Source organism: Centroberyx gerrardi, chromosome 19, assembly GCF_048128805.1.
Source record: "Centroberyx gerrardi isolate f3 chromosome 19, fCenGer3.hap1.cur.20231027, whole genome shotgun sequence".
NCBI classification, from domain to species: domain Eukaryota; kingdom Metazoa; phylum Chordata; class Actinopteri; order Beryciformes; family Berycidae; genus Centroberyx; species Centroberyx gerrardi.
Genome location: NC_136015.1, coordinates 24,986,788 through 25,001,498, shown reverse-complemented (window position 1 = coordinate 25,001,498; position 14,711 = coordinate 24,986,788). Strand labels below are relative to the sequence as shown.

The 14,711-nt window shown below is 40.7% G+C and overlaps 1 protein-coding gene across 1 annotated transcript in view; it reads left to right on the top strand.

Moving 5' to 3' along the window:
* Positions 1–14,711, top strand: part of col14a1b (collagen, type XIV, alpha 1b) — a 208,527-nt gene that overhangs the window by 148,692 nt on the left and 45,124 nt on the right. The window contains 3 exon segments of the mRNA XM_078290196.1: positions 3,325–3,402; positions 4,251–4,337; positions 5,869–5,922. Of these exon segments, the coding sequence (XP_078146322.1) occupies positions 3,325–3,402; positions 4,251–4,337; positions 5,869–5,922 (219 nt within the window).

The window sequence follows — 14,711 nt, the reverse complement described above, 5'->3', positions numbered from 1 at the left end:
GTCCCAGACTGATTTCCTCATTTCGTAGCTCATAATTCAGCGCTCTCACGTAGACAAACTGAAACAGAGAACTGAAGAAAGCCACACTGACACCGAAAGCCTCTGCGGTCGATTTTAACACCAGCCAGCCTCTGTCTTCACCACAAAACACCACAGTGGCAGATTTGCACGGGATTCAAATCACTGATGACCTCTGTAATTATGACAAATCTCTGGACGTCCTTGTGCAATTTTATTATTTTAGCACCGTATCAATAATGAATTTGATAGCAAATCTCTCATGAAAAAACAGATTAAGTAGGGAAAATTGTGAATTTTACTTAATCTGTTTTTTCATGAGACAGATTTTGAGTGCAACTTTGAGTATAGCTAATAATAAACTTCATATTAATAAACTTTTATTTGTATAGCACCTTTCTAAAAGCAAAGTTTACAAAGTGCTTTACAGAAATAACTCAAATAAGAAAGACAGACAGTAGTACAGAAGACAGACAGTAATGGAAAGCACAGGGCAAAAACACAAGATTTACATTTTTTTTAAATATATGTAATGTAAATATATCTACTGTTCCATGTTTTTTAGTCTAGATGCATTAGTCATATCGTATACATAATCACTGGTAAAACACTTAACCATAGCGATAATACCTGGTGTTCTGACTTTTCTACCTGCACAACAGCTACCACTGTGTGTACTCTTGTGGATAAACAGGAGAAATCAATACTAATCAATCAATACTAAGTCGCTCCCTGGTACAGCAGACAGTAAAGAGCATCTAGTCGTGTTTTAAGAATATTATCACTGCGGTTTGAATGTGTTTTCGACAAACCACGCTGCTTGGCTGAAATGAACCAATCACTAATTGGGTTTAAAGGATAACGCTGGTGTTTTTTAATACATTTCTTATCATCAACAAATCCTATGAAAATAACAAAATCAACAATGCGTTTGCTCTACTCCCGTTACTTCCCGATTTTCCACGTTCCCTTTTTAGCCTTCAACCCGGAAGTCATTGGCTCCAATTGTAAGCTAAAAACCTTTAAATACAGCTCACAAAGACGCAGTTTCAATTTTAAAAATCGGTAACTGTTACCATGAAAAGTCAGGCTGTTGTAGTTATTACCAAATCAAACTCAAATGGAAACAAATTCTTCATTACGCCGGGGACTATTTTCGGTGCTACGGAACTACTTTCCTGAGATGGAAAACGTGTTTACGGTCGGCTTATTAAGTTGTTTGAGGAAAAAGTCGGCCGGCCCGGTGCATCGTGATTTTTTTAATACAATGGAGTTCTATGGCTGCTGGGACATGAGGCTTTACTGGGCATCGGCTACATGGATGAGACTTGTTAGCAAAACAAATTCATTGCTGATTTTGTTATTTTCGTAGGATTTGTTGATGGTAAGAAATGCATTAAAAAACACCAGACTTATCCTTTAAAAACGATTTCAAAACCAAAAGAAAAGGAGTTCACTATTTGTATTATTCCCAGCGGAGGGCATCACGGGACAAATTCAGGTCAGTCAGGCAGTCAGTCAGTCAGTCAGTCAGGCAGTCAGTCAGTCAGTCAGTCAGTCAGTCAGTCAGTCAGTCAGGCAGTCAGTCAGTCAGTCAAGTAACGCTCAGTGAGATGTCGCTTCGTGAGATGGCCCCTAGTTTTCCGGCCGGGCGGTGTTTGGACCTTCGGGCCAATCACAGTGCTTAAAAACGGAAAACTCCACTCAACCGGGAAGCCGTGACACATTAAACAAACGCACCATCAAATGACAAGCACAGACGGTTTAATCTGAGTCGCGGAGCTGACAGGTTGTGTTGTGAAAATGTCGAGGAAGAAGAAACTGGACAATATTTACTATTTTCAACCGAATGTGAGTAATAAAACGTGTTCAAGTGAATTTTAAAAAGTTGAAGAAAGAGAAGATGAGGAAAATGGCGGAATGAGTAGAAAGCTCCGTGTTCTGAGTGCCGCGGTGAAATTAGTAAGTGCCTTCAAATAGAGACATCGAAGCTGGAAGCTATGCTGAAGTTGTGTGGACTATTTGTTGTTTTTACGGACAAGTTTAAGTGACAAAGTACTCGCTTCGTAGCTGCTGTGGATAATTTGCTGGTGGAACAATGGCGGGTTAGTGTTTTGGAAACTGTCATACACTGAAAGCAACAGAGGCTTCGTCAGTAACGTTACTGTGAGTTTCAAGAGAAGACATGATTCGTTGTTCTGTGTAAGAACAAAGTTTATTCTTAGACAGACGTTTTGATATGGACTATTAATTTACGCCTATCTGTGGGTTTACTAGTTTCCGTGCCGTGGAAACCGTTATTTCAGTTTTCAGTCCGACATTACGAGTCCCGGTGGCGGTGCTGGCGGGAAGCTGAAGTTGTCCACAGGAGCGGCGATGTCTCCGGGGGATTTTGGGGGAAGCTGACTGAGCACTGAACCGGTTTGGAACAGAGTTGCTGTTCGGGATTGAAGCGGATTTTGTGGGTGTTGCTTGGTCCAGTGCGCGGAGTTCGGCAGGGATAGCGTTCGAAACCGTTCCCTATTACAGAAATAGTGCACTATATAGTGTACCCGCCATTTTCTACCAGTGTCCGAATTCTCAACGGTTAATTTGATTCACTAAATAGTCCACTAAGTTTCCAGTTTGTTATTGAGTTTAGGCTAACCTTGGAGTAGGGGGGGGGGGGGGGTTTGTGCTAAATCTTAATCGGAGTAAGCCAGTGCACATTTTGTTCAGGTAGCTGCCGTGTGAGAGAGAAATCCTGAAACCCACTTTGCGATATTTTGTAGTAGGCTATTCATACTGGCTACGTTATTGAGCAGGATAGGTATAAATATAGTTGCACGCATGAGTACTGACACTAATTGTATTGGGGGTGGGGACTCAGATCCTTCCGCTATCACAGTCGAACAAGGTAGGAACACACTAGTTACACCCCTACAAAGCGGTGGCTCAGCCCCTTCGCTACTTGCCTCTCCCACCATGTTGACATTCCAAGACAGCCCAACGGACAGAAATATATCCATCAATAATTCTTTCCGTTTTCCGACGGACCAGTGGGGCCGCAGCAGGTGGAATTCAACACACGCGCCGTGGGCCTGGACAGGATCTGTACTTGTTTTTAGAAACACAAGAACACTCTTTTTTTTCACTCTTTTTGTTATATTTCACCCGATAACCGAAGCCGTCTTTTTTGCTTGTGATGCTTTTTGCTCTCCGTGGTCAAACACCCAGACCTGGGCGTTAAAGCTGCTGTCAAACGTGTGTATTTATGTGTTTTGGGGCTTTGTGAAGTAAAATTTGTTTGTTTTTCTTCCCTTCCAGTTTCAGCTGCAGTCCTTCGACATCGTCTGCAGCACCTCCTGGGCCAACAGAGACAAGTGCTGCGAACTTCCTGCTCTGGTGAGGTCAAAGTTCATTCTGCCTCCTTCTCAGTCTGCTATTAGAGCTCTATTAGTGCAATGCAAGTAGTGATGGACGATCTGCTTCTCTCTCGATACGATTCGATACGTGATCTGAGGTTCAGGATTCAATACAACCAGGATACGATGTAATAAATAAAAGTTCAGTGACGACAAAGTCTGACTGTGCAGAATTCTGTTTATTTCTGAGACACAAATCGTTCCAGCGATGCCATTGGCTGCTAGAATGTAAACAACAATTTAAAAGTGTCATTACAAAGTGACAATAATATAATTTGGATGGAGAGCTTGTGAAACTGTGATGGTCAAGAGTCTCATTAGTGATTACTACAGCAGAATAACATGGAGCTGATATCACCATTCATGTTCCTGACACATGATATGTATTGTCACATTTTTGTATTGTGATATATTGAATTTCGATGTATAGTATATCGTTCCATCTCTAATTGCTAGTATAATACTGGTTAACTACTGCAGTAATATATTCTGTCATTTCCATCTGCTATTGGCTGACCTTTGGTGCCAGGTGATGTCACCACCTGTAGTTCTCTATAGAAGATGACATCACCTCGTACCAAAGATCAGCCAATAGCAGATGGCAATTTCAGTAGCATGATTTTTACAATTAGATGTCAGACTGTCTTGTTGATGGGGATTCAAATTTGACAGGGATCAAACACGTGACCTTTTGGTTACGAGACAGTCTCTCTGAGCCCCCCCCCCACCCCCCACCCCCCGCCCTCACTGCTTCATTTCATCACCTGTCATGTTATATTTTTTTCCCATCATCCTCATTGTGCTGCTTGTGTGCTGTGATCCGTCCAGAGGAAGGAGGCGGACTGTCCGGCCATGCCCAAAGCCTGCACCTGCACCCAGGACAGCAAAGGCCCCGCCGGCCCTGCTGGACCGCCTGTGAGCCAACACACACTCATATACTGCAAACACACACACACACACACACACACACTCTTTCATACAGTGGTAGTCATTAGAGAAGTGCCCTTCATGTGTTTGATCCTGTATCTATCCTGCATTATGCTTCATTCACAACGCACCGGATTCACCGTAAATACGAGCTTCCGGAAAAAAACGTCCATGTCTGCCTCCTAGTGGTGTCTAAAACTTTTGTTGCTCCAGTATCCCACTCGGCGTCACAAAGTGCAGAAATGCATGAACACAGGCAGAAAACATGGCAGTGAATCCACTGATGTCGGTTTTCTTTGACTCATCGAGGCCTTTCAGAGTTACTTTACTTTGTTACTTACCTTAAAAGTTACTAGTTACGTTACAAAGTTACTCTTTATTAACAGTAACTGGTTAGAGTACTTTTGCTTTACTTTTACACAAAATCATGCTGTAGGAACATGGTGTGATGTCATTGTTGTTAAAATGCAAAGCAAGACTATTGCTCTGTTTTTAAAACAGTAAGCCAATCTCATTTATATCAACTATTCTTAGATTGAGTTTTGTTTTTTCAACAAAAACAAAACAATATGAGAGAAAAATAAAGTATTTAAAAAAGTAACTGATAAAGGATTACAAGAATTTAAAAACTAACATGTTAAGTTACTAGTCACCACAAAAGTGAGTTCTCCAATGCTGAGTTCTCCAATGCGTTACAAAGTAACACATTACACCCGACGCTGACGATATCAAAGAGCGCCGCAACAATTAACCTTACAGCCGCCATCTTGGATGCGGGCGCTCCAGCGAATTCCCAATTCAGAAGTTGTAGCAACGAGACGTCTTCTGATGTGATGTGAACGCAGCATTAGTGCTGTAGGAGACTTGCTTCATGCATTTTATCCTGCATCTATCCTGCTGTAGTGCTTCACTGTACCTCAGCACAGAAGGAAAGGAACACAACTAGATGCCAAACAACACAGGCTGGGCCCAAAACTGAACAGACAAAACAGTGAAGTGCATTCTGTGTTGTTTGGTGTGGGCTTGTTGTTGTGTGTGTATGTGTGTGTTGGAGTTTTTTCAAACAGTTCAACAAGCATGCAGAGACGAGTGGGACTTCAATGACTACATCTTTATATACACACACACACACACACTCTCTCTCTTTCATGCACACTTATAGACATGTATACCACACATTCACGCATATACTCACACAGATCCCTGCCACACATGATATATAGATCGCTATATATCAAATGTTTAGTTACTTCAGTTAATTGACTTCTCTTCCATCTGATTACTTAAATTGGTTTACTTTTCCCTTTGTTGTGCCTTCATTGCAGTTTTATTTTATTTTCCATCACTTTTCAGTTAATCAGATTCACAGTTTATTTTCCAGCGTTGTGTTTGTGGTTCAGCTGCTGATCCGTAAAACAGCGACATCACACCAGAAGTGTGACGCTGGGAATTTGGATGTATTGATTGTGTACCTGCAATCACCCCCTGCTCTGTGTGTGTGTGTGTGTGTTTTCAACAGGGAGGCCCAGGAATCAGAGGAGCTAGAGGCGATCGTGGGGAACCAGGCCCAGTGGTAGGCACATACACACACACACACACACACATACATACATAATACACACACATATATATCACAACATTTTTGGCATTTAGCTCATCCTCCTATCCAGAGTGACTGATAATAAATGCAGTAAGCTTCAATTCCTAAATCAGCAGCATTATAAGAGAGAGAAAGAGAGAGAGAGAGAGGAGTTGTGCCTTAACATGCTATTTCCCAGCAAGGACAGGCTTGATGACATGATAAGATAAAATAAGGTAAATCTTAAATCAACTTTAAGGCAAAATTGGTTTATTGCAGCAGCAAAGGACAGGCTATAGGCAAGAAGACTACAAACAGAACAACAAACACTGAAGAATAAATATACAAGGGATGAGTCATAATAATCTCAGTCAGGGTGTGTGTGACGTTATGGGCTGATATCGTCACAGTAGAGTGTTTTATTTATTCACATATTTGTCTTACCAGGTCAATTTTACAGTTTATGTTTTTGTGGCTCCACCGTCCCATTTTTGATCATTTGGATGTTCTGTAAAGTAATTCATAAAAACACATCGCAACGCAAAAAACCCACCAGCTCTAGTCTATTATATATTTAGACTGACATGGTAATTCATGTTTGACAGTTCTATGACGGTCTCAGCATGGGCGTCTAAATCTGATCTTTCGGTTTTTACTGTTATAATGGAGAGCAAAGTTGAAGCAACAAATGCCAGGAATTTATTCAGAAAGCATATGTAAACAAGTAAACATGTCGTCTCTCGGGAACGATGCAGGCGCCCCGTGAGCCAATCAGTAACGAGATGCATCGTCCCTCCAAGTTTCCACATAATCGGACCGGTGGTGTGGCAGTTTTGGCCTTTCAAAGATAGAAATTTTGGCAAATCAGGCCGAGTGTAATGTCTTCAAAGAAGAACTAAACTCTAAACCAACATCTGTGTAAAGCCTGACATCTAATGGTAAAAAGCATGCTGTTGAACTGGCCATCTGCTATTGGCTGATCTTTGGTGCCAGGTGATGTCACCTTCCACAGAGTACAACAGGTGGTGACATCACCTGGCACCAAAGACCAGCCAATAGCAGATGGCAATTCAGTATCATACCATTAGTTATCAGGCTTTACTCAGATTTGGCTTTGGTGTTTAGTTAAGTGCATTTTATACTTTAATGAAAATAGCGTTTCTGCAGGTAAACTGATGCTATTTGATGCTTATTTGGGGATAAAAATTGTCCCAGCATAGGTGTTGTGTACCTGCCCAAAAATCTCAACTTTGCGTTGAGTCTATGTGGGGTTGCGCACCTCTGATTGGTTGATCATGACGTGTTGTTATTGTTGGGAGCCGTCCGTCAACAGCAGACTGCAGTCACACCAACAACACACATCAAATCAAAGCTGAAGTATAAAAACTTAACTGTAAGCGCCGCCGTGTTATTTACATTTGCACTTTACATTATATTCAACTATAATATGCGCTTTGCTCTTTAAATGCCAGAACTCACTGCCAAAATGCATCGTCCCTCCAAATTTTGTCAAAACCGGACCAGTGGTGTCTTAGATATCATGTTTGAGGTAAACATTTTGACCGTTAATTATAGCGCCCCCATTAGGTCAATCAGTGTAATGCCTTTAAACGCTAGAACACAGCGGTAAAATGCATTATCCTTCCAAATTTCGTCAAAATCGGACCAGTGATGTCTTTAGTGAATTGAAACCCTGAAGTCTCAGCCCATAACGTCACGCTAACTCTGAGTTTTACTTCCAAACAGTTTTGCATTATGAGCCGACACGTCTTCTCTTAAAGTACAGAGTTCTGCTGGGGAGAATTATGTCTTTTTCTGCCGTTTTGCCATATCTAGTATGCGGTCCACTGAACTGACACACAGGCTGTACAGTCAGGATGGGAGTTAAATATGGAAGACTTAATTAATTGGGTTATCGCTGAGAATAAGGCAACAGTAATGTGTCTTTGTCACGGTAATCACAGCCCCGGTAAATTTATTAGTAAATTCAAATTACAGCAGCCACAGCTTTTGCACACTCCAATGCTGTTTCCACTGATTTTTATGAAAAAGCACCGCAGTGTCGTTAATACAGAGCTACTGCTGTTCTGTAAGAATTCTCACTGTTTGTTATTGACAGATTAACAGATTAATAAATGTTTGCATCTGACAAATTTCCAGTCTCGTGCATTACAACAGAAACATAACCGACAAAACAAACCCAGTGTCACTCAGTGCAGCTGGAAATGTTCACCTTAATCAAGACATTTTAAGACAACAGAATAAATACACTACATACATTTAATACATTACATTAAGTCAGACATTGTTTGGTGGAATATTTTCACAGGAATCTACCAAACCACATGATTCAGCATGAAACAGAATGAATGACTGAATGGACATATAATTGATAAGTTTGAGATTCATAAAATACAGTTTCATAGCAAAGTGGTTTTGGTCACATTTGTCAATCATTCAAAAGCAGATCCCAACACTACACAGCCGTCTGTCAACAAAGAACGTAGGAAATCTATTTCTCACAGATCCAGAACTTTGAATCAGATTTCCAGGCTTGTGTCCACTGTCCTTGCTGATCGCAGCATGATGCGTAGGGCTTGTAATTGGTATTTTGAGGCATTCCTGCCGCCCAGTTGCTGCAGAACAAACAACATATTCTCCTTTTTAATAGAGCTGAAACTATTGATTATTTTCATTTTGAATTAATGTATTGAATCTCACACCAAATCACATCAAAACTCATATCAAATAATCTATAGTCAAGAACACATCAGTTTTTTGACGAGACAAGAGATGTATCAATAAAATTATAGTCCAGTAAACCAGAAGTATTAAGCTTTTCAAAATGTAAAAAATAATTAAAAAAAATATTAAATAGGCATATATCTTTAATGAGTGATAATGTGTTTAGTAATCCCATCTCTCTCTGAGGTTTGCTTTTCTTTTCATTTTTATGATAGTTAATCACGCTTAGCTTAAGTTAGATTTAAGTCAGATTTGTTTTGTTTTGACTCACATTTGAGATTTTTTCTGTTCTCTTTTAGTGATTTCTTCCATTTTTTTTTGTTTTATTCATGTAACATTCTTTGTTGCCCTACTCTTTAACACATCCATTCTATTAGTTATAAACAGTGCCTTTGATGGCATTGTGATAGAAAAAAAACTAAAAAATAATGTAAAATATCTCACGTTGGTGTCAGTGGTGATCCGTCCACCCACTCCCACTCCCATGTCCGCGTCTGTCTCTCTGTATAATGCAGACCAATCCAGGAAGCTCCATCCTGATTCAGCTTACTGACAAATTCCTGATAATTTGGCAAAAGAGGCCACAATCAGTTCTCTATTCTTAAAGCATAAGTTCGGTGATTTTGTTCCTATATGTAATTTGTCTCTTCCTTCCTGTAGTACTTGGACCCACAGACAGTATTGTCTCCAGTCTGCTGTCAGTTGAAGCAGCGAGCTCTGTTGCCTCTTGCTGCAACAATGAGTCCGAACTGTTTGGCTATCAGCTGTCGCTGACTCGATAGCCAAATACATATAAACACACACATAGAAATACACAAATAAACACACAGGCACACACATATGTACATGTACGAACACATACTGTATATACATGCAAACCAACACAATCTCACTCACCTGTTCCTCTTTACTGTTTATGACCACCAGATCTGATCCTCTTCCCTGACAGTACCATCTGCTGTTTGTCCAAGTTTTCTTCTCAGTAGATTTATAGTAACAACTGCAGCCAAGTATCTTCCATCCTTTAGGACACCACTTTCCTTATTGTCAAAGAACTGATTTAGTAACGGATTTCAATTAATTCAACGTCAGATTGATTAGAATTTAGTATTTGCTCTATATTTTAAATCCCAGAGCTTCTTTTGGTGCAAGTCCAAGTCAAGTCTCAAGTCTTTCAGGGCAAGTCGCAAGTCAAGTCTTACTGTAAGTTTTCATAATTGCAAGTCAAGATGCAAGTCTTTCATGCCTGTGAATGCTGACCATGCCCATTACAATGACACGGGACCAGTTCTCATGTTTTTAAAAGTTTTCCTTTCAAAGCTTTTTTTATTTAATTTCTTTTTCTTTGCTGTGTACCTGACTAGAACATGAAATTTGACAATGGATAACACCGTGATAGCAATGATCCCATGTACAGAGATGGAGTGTGTGGATTATTTTTCCAGCTACCGTCCCTTGTAGTTTGAGGGCTTTTATTTTACACCTTCATTTTGCTGGTTAATTTGGTGCCCACTCACTGGGTTCAGAGGTATCAAACACAATGCAGAGTCCAGTTTATAGAGTTCAGAATGTGTATTGAAATGTTGAATGAATGCAGGTAGTTACTTGCCTGATATCAGACAGAATTGTCAACTCGTTACTCTCCATTTCCATCTTCAGTCTGACATTGCCTCCACTCTAACCGATTTCCGTGGGGGAGGGGGATTCGATTTTCCCTAACCAATCACTAGAGACCAACGTATCCGCCTGAATCTAACGTCATTTTAAGTCGACACTGATGCGAAAAAAAACATGTCCCCTTTGAATAAATGCCTTCAAAGCAGAGTGCTGTTCGGATTTCAAAGTAATTGGTACTTTTAATCGATTTAGAACAGCCTCGATAGCAGTGTCTACCTTGTCTACAGCGGTCACCATTGTTGTTATTACTCCTCCTTGGTTCCGGCACACAGCTTGACAACGCATGACAACGGCGTTAGTCCCGCCCGTGGCGCTGATTGGCTAATCGTTAGTCCCCCCCGGCGCTCATTGGACCGATCATTTTTCAACCGAGAGAAACCGCTGTTTCATGTCACGATGCCAGACCAGTCAGTGAACTCGGTGGAGTGGGAGGATTCAAAGGTCTGGACCCAGGCAAGGTAGTTACAACACAGGTAAACAATAAAGATGCCGACTGAGGTATGATTGGCCAGCTTGGTGATTGATGACATACAGTATGTGGTTTTGATAGTGAATGTCCCGTATCACAAACAAACTGAATGAATGTTGACGTGGCGTATGAATTTGGCCGAGGGCCAGGATACTGTGCGTCGGCCTTATAGGATTTAGCAGACATAATCTGATCCTATTTCCTATTGCAAATGAATGTAATGACTCCATTATCAGTATCATCCATTTGATTCTTAAACATATGGAAAACACCAAAGCTGATGATCGACTGCTTTCTATTGATTTTAGTTCGGCTTTTAATACCCTTCAGCCTTATTTATTCATTCCGAAAATGAAACAGATGAATGTCAACCCTTTTATTATTAAATGGTATTTCTCCTTTCTGACAAATGGCACCCAGCATGTAAAGGTTAACAACATCCTCTCTCACCTCAAAGCCATCAGCCCAGGTTCTCCCCAGGGTTGTGTGAGCTCCCCAGTATTATTTACATTGTACACAAATGAGTGTGTGAGCAAACACTTGCATACTATATATTCAAATTTTCTGATGACACTGCTATTCTCAGCTTACTGGATAGAGACGACAATACATCATCCTATCACTCTGAGATAGACAAGTTTGTGGATTGGTTTGATGCCAATCACCTCATTTTAAATGTTAAGAAAACTGAAGAGATGGTGTTTGGCCCTAGAGCACTGGGGGACCACAGGTCAGTGGTTATCCACGATACTCCTATTAATCAGGTGTGCTCCTACAAGTTTCTTGGTGTCCACATTGATAATATGTTTACTTGGCAAGCCCATGTTGACAGTCTGTGCTCTAAACTACAGCAGAGGTTACACTTTTTAAGAAGGCTCAGGTTGTATGGGGTTAACCAGAAAGTTATGTCCCTGTTCTACCAAGCTGTCCTGGAGATCCTGATTAGGTACGGGATACAGGCGTCGTATGGCAACCTCTCTGTTCACCTAAAATCTAAGCTCACCCGCCTGGTACAGACTGCCATGAAGATTATAGGGAAGAAAGAACACCAGTCCCTTGTAAATATATGAACAGTCTGTGCTCAGAGGTGCTTATAGAATACTGGCTGACCCATCTCATGTCCTCCACTCGGAGTATGAGCTTCTGCCCTCTGGCAGACGATTCAGAGTGCCCAAAGGTAGACTCAATTGTTTTAAAAATTAATTTGTAGCGTAAGTTTCCATCTTTTAGAATTATTAGAAGGGCAAAGGCCACATTTTTACTTTTTGTCAGTAATAATTTTCTAATAATAATTAGAGTAGTCTCCAGACCCGGTACCAAGATCTGGAGTGGAAGAGGTGCATCCCGGTGCAGCTGGAGAGCTGGCTGGAGGCTTGGCGGCATGTTTATGCTTTAAGGCTGTTAGACAACATTTAGGCCTATATGGAAACATTTATGCCAAAGTGATGTATTTATTTTTTTTATTCCTTAACAGTCAGCCACCAGCTATCCCCATCCATACCAGTTTGGCAGCGCAAAGGCCAGTTATCAAGGTTAGGCTACTCCAACACAAAAGCTAAAGGCGGAACCGAGCGCAAAGCAATAAAGGGAAGCATTTAAAAGCCTGTTTTTGAATAAGCAATTGCTGCGGGGTTTTACCGGTTTAAAATCTGATCAAGTCTTTGCTTTCAAGTCTCGAGTCACGTCAAGTCTTAAAGCAGTCAAGTCGCAAGTAAGTCGAGTCACAAGTCGTGTGACTCAAGTCCCACGCGAGTCCGAGTCTCAAGTCTCAAGTCTACAGCTCTGTTAAATCTTATCTCACCTTCAATTTTACTCTTCAGCTGGTTTACTTCAGTCAGCAACTGGTTTCTCTCTTGAGTCAGATTGTGGTGACTGGTTAGCAACTGGTTTCTCTCTTGAGTCAGATTGTGGTGACTGGTCAGCAAATCGTTACGACTGATGTTGAGTTGGTCTCTTTCCAGCACCAAATTGTGTCTATCCACAGTGACTGAAATATCTGATGACAACCATGAAAAAGAAAAAAAAACATGTCAACAACATCAACAATTCAATACAAAAATGTGACAATCCGTATGGTGGGTCAGAAAAATGAATGGTGATATTAGCTCCATGTTATTCTACTGTAGTAATCACTAATGAGACTTTTGACCATCAAGCTCTCCATCCAAATTATATTATTGTCACTTTGTAATGACATTTTTAAATTGTTTACATTCTAGCAGCCAATGCCATTGCAAAGATTTGTGCCTCAGAAATTAACAAAATTCTGAACAGTCATACTTCTTAGTCATACTGTCTGTTCTGCTGCAGGCTCCTGTTGTTTTATAAAATACATTAAAAACAGCTCCTAGCATGATCTCATAAGGCCACAATCATTGCAGTTGCAATCATATCAAAAGTAGTCCCATTCTTCCAGAATTGAATGTGAACAGATCATTGTGGGTTTTTGCCTTCCGCTCTGCTTTGTTTTGCCTCTCCACTGCCACCAGAAGAATGTAGCAGTTCACAGTAGAGCCCTGCACGGGCCTCAAATTTAGGCCTTAGCCCGGCCCGGGCCCTAGACATTCAGGCCCGAGCCCAACCCAAGCCCGATTTTTTTTTTTTTTCTTTTTTTTTTACATAAAAACCTAATGTGTTTGATCAATTTCAAATAGCTTATTAAATCAACACCATACAAAACACCATACAAAACACTTCCAAAGCATTACCAGTATTAAATGTGTCAGTTCAAACATTTATCAGAAAAAGGTTGAGCTTTGTAACAGGATCAGAGCCGCAACTCTGGAGATACGCATGACTTCTATTTTTGACGGACTACTACGCGTCCGTCTGTTCCGTATTTTAGCCATATAAATGTATATAAATAATAGTTTGCCTGTTGTAGTCATTTATCACCGTGTCAGTTAAGAAAGTAGAGGATACATGAATCAATGTCACTTAAATATATGTTGGAGATGAAGTTATCCACGGAGAGCTGCTGAGAAGCTTCTATTTGGCAACAGTACATCTACGCTCATTAAAAGGGACGTAAGTACTCTTCTATGGTACATTAATGTTCCTCACAGTACAACGTGAGTTGTTTATAGAACAATAAGCAAAACTGGATAACTGTGTTGACTTACCCATAGGTAAAATAATAGATACGCGCAACAGCTGTGTGCGATCAAAAGCTTCACCAAAGAACATGGCTAGAGTCCATTTTCTCAAGAACAGAACAGTAACGTTAGTCCATGAGGCCAGTGCTTGCTTGGAAGCAACAGTAGGGCGTGTGTGTGTGTGTGCGCACCAGGCAGACTGTGTGTGTATTTGATAGGCTAAAACGTTTTTCTATCTTAACTTTGTTTTATAATCAAATTGTATTTTTTTTCTTAAATTAGTAGTTTCTTTGATTGGTATGCCTATTGATTTCAAGTCCTAAGCACACACAAAAAAAGAAACGGGCCCGGGCCTGACCCTCATAGCCTACATCATTCTGTATCTCGCCCACACAAAAACAGCAACAGGAAAAGCAAAACTAACCACAAAGGCACAGAGCAGCAGAGTGTCTGCAAAGTTCTTTATGCATAATCAAAGAGGTGACTGCCATTAAATTCCATTCAGCAACAGCTGAATTTTGTTTAGTTTGTGCAGGACACAAACTGCAACAAAGCCGAAAAAGCCTCGTTCTAAAGCCAGAAAGGCTAAACACAAAGCCGCTCCAAAACCTGAGTGAACACTGCTGCAGCATTTCAAAGGCTAGCTAGCGAACGTTTCTTGTTGATGCAACAAAGCAAACATTAGCTCAAGTATCTGTCAAGCAATATGCTCACAACCTGTTGCTAGTAAGTGGCTAAAGGGGATTGGGTATAGTTAGCGTTAGCTACAGCTTACGGCCCTGCTCCACTACAGCCAT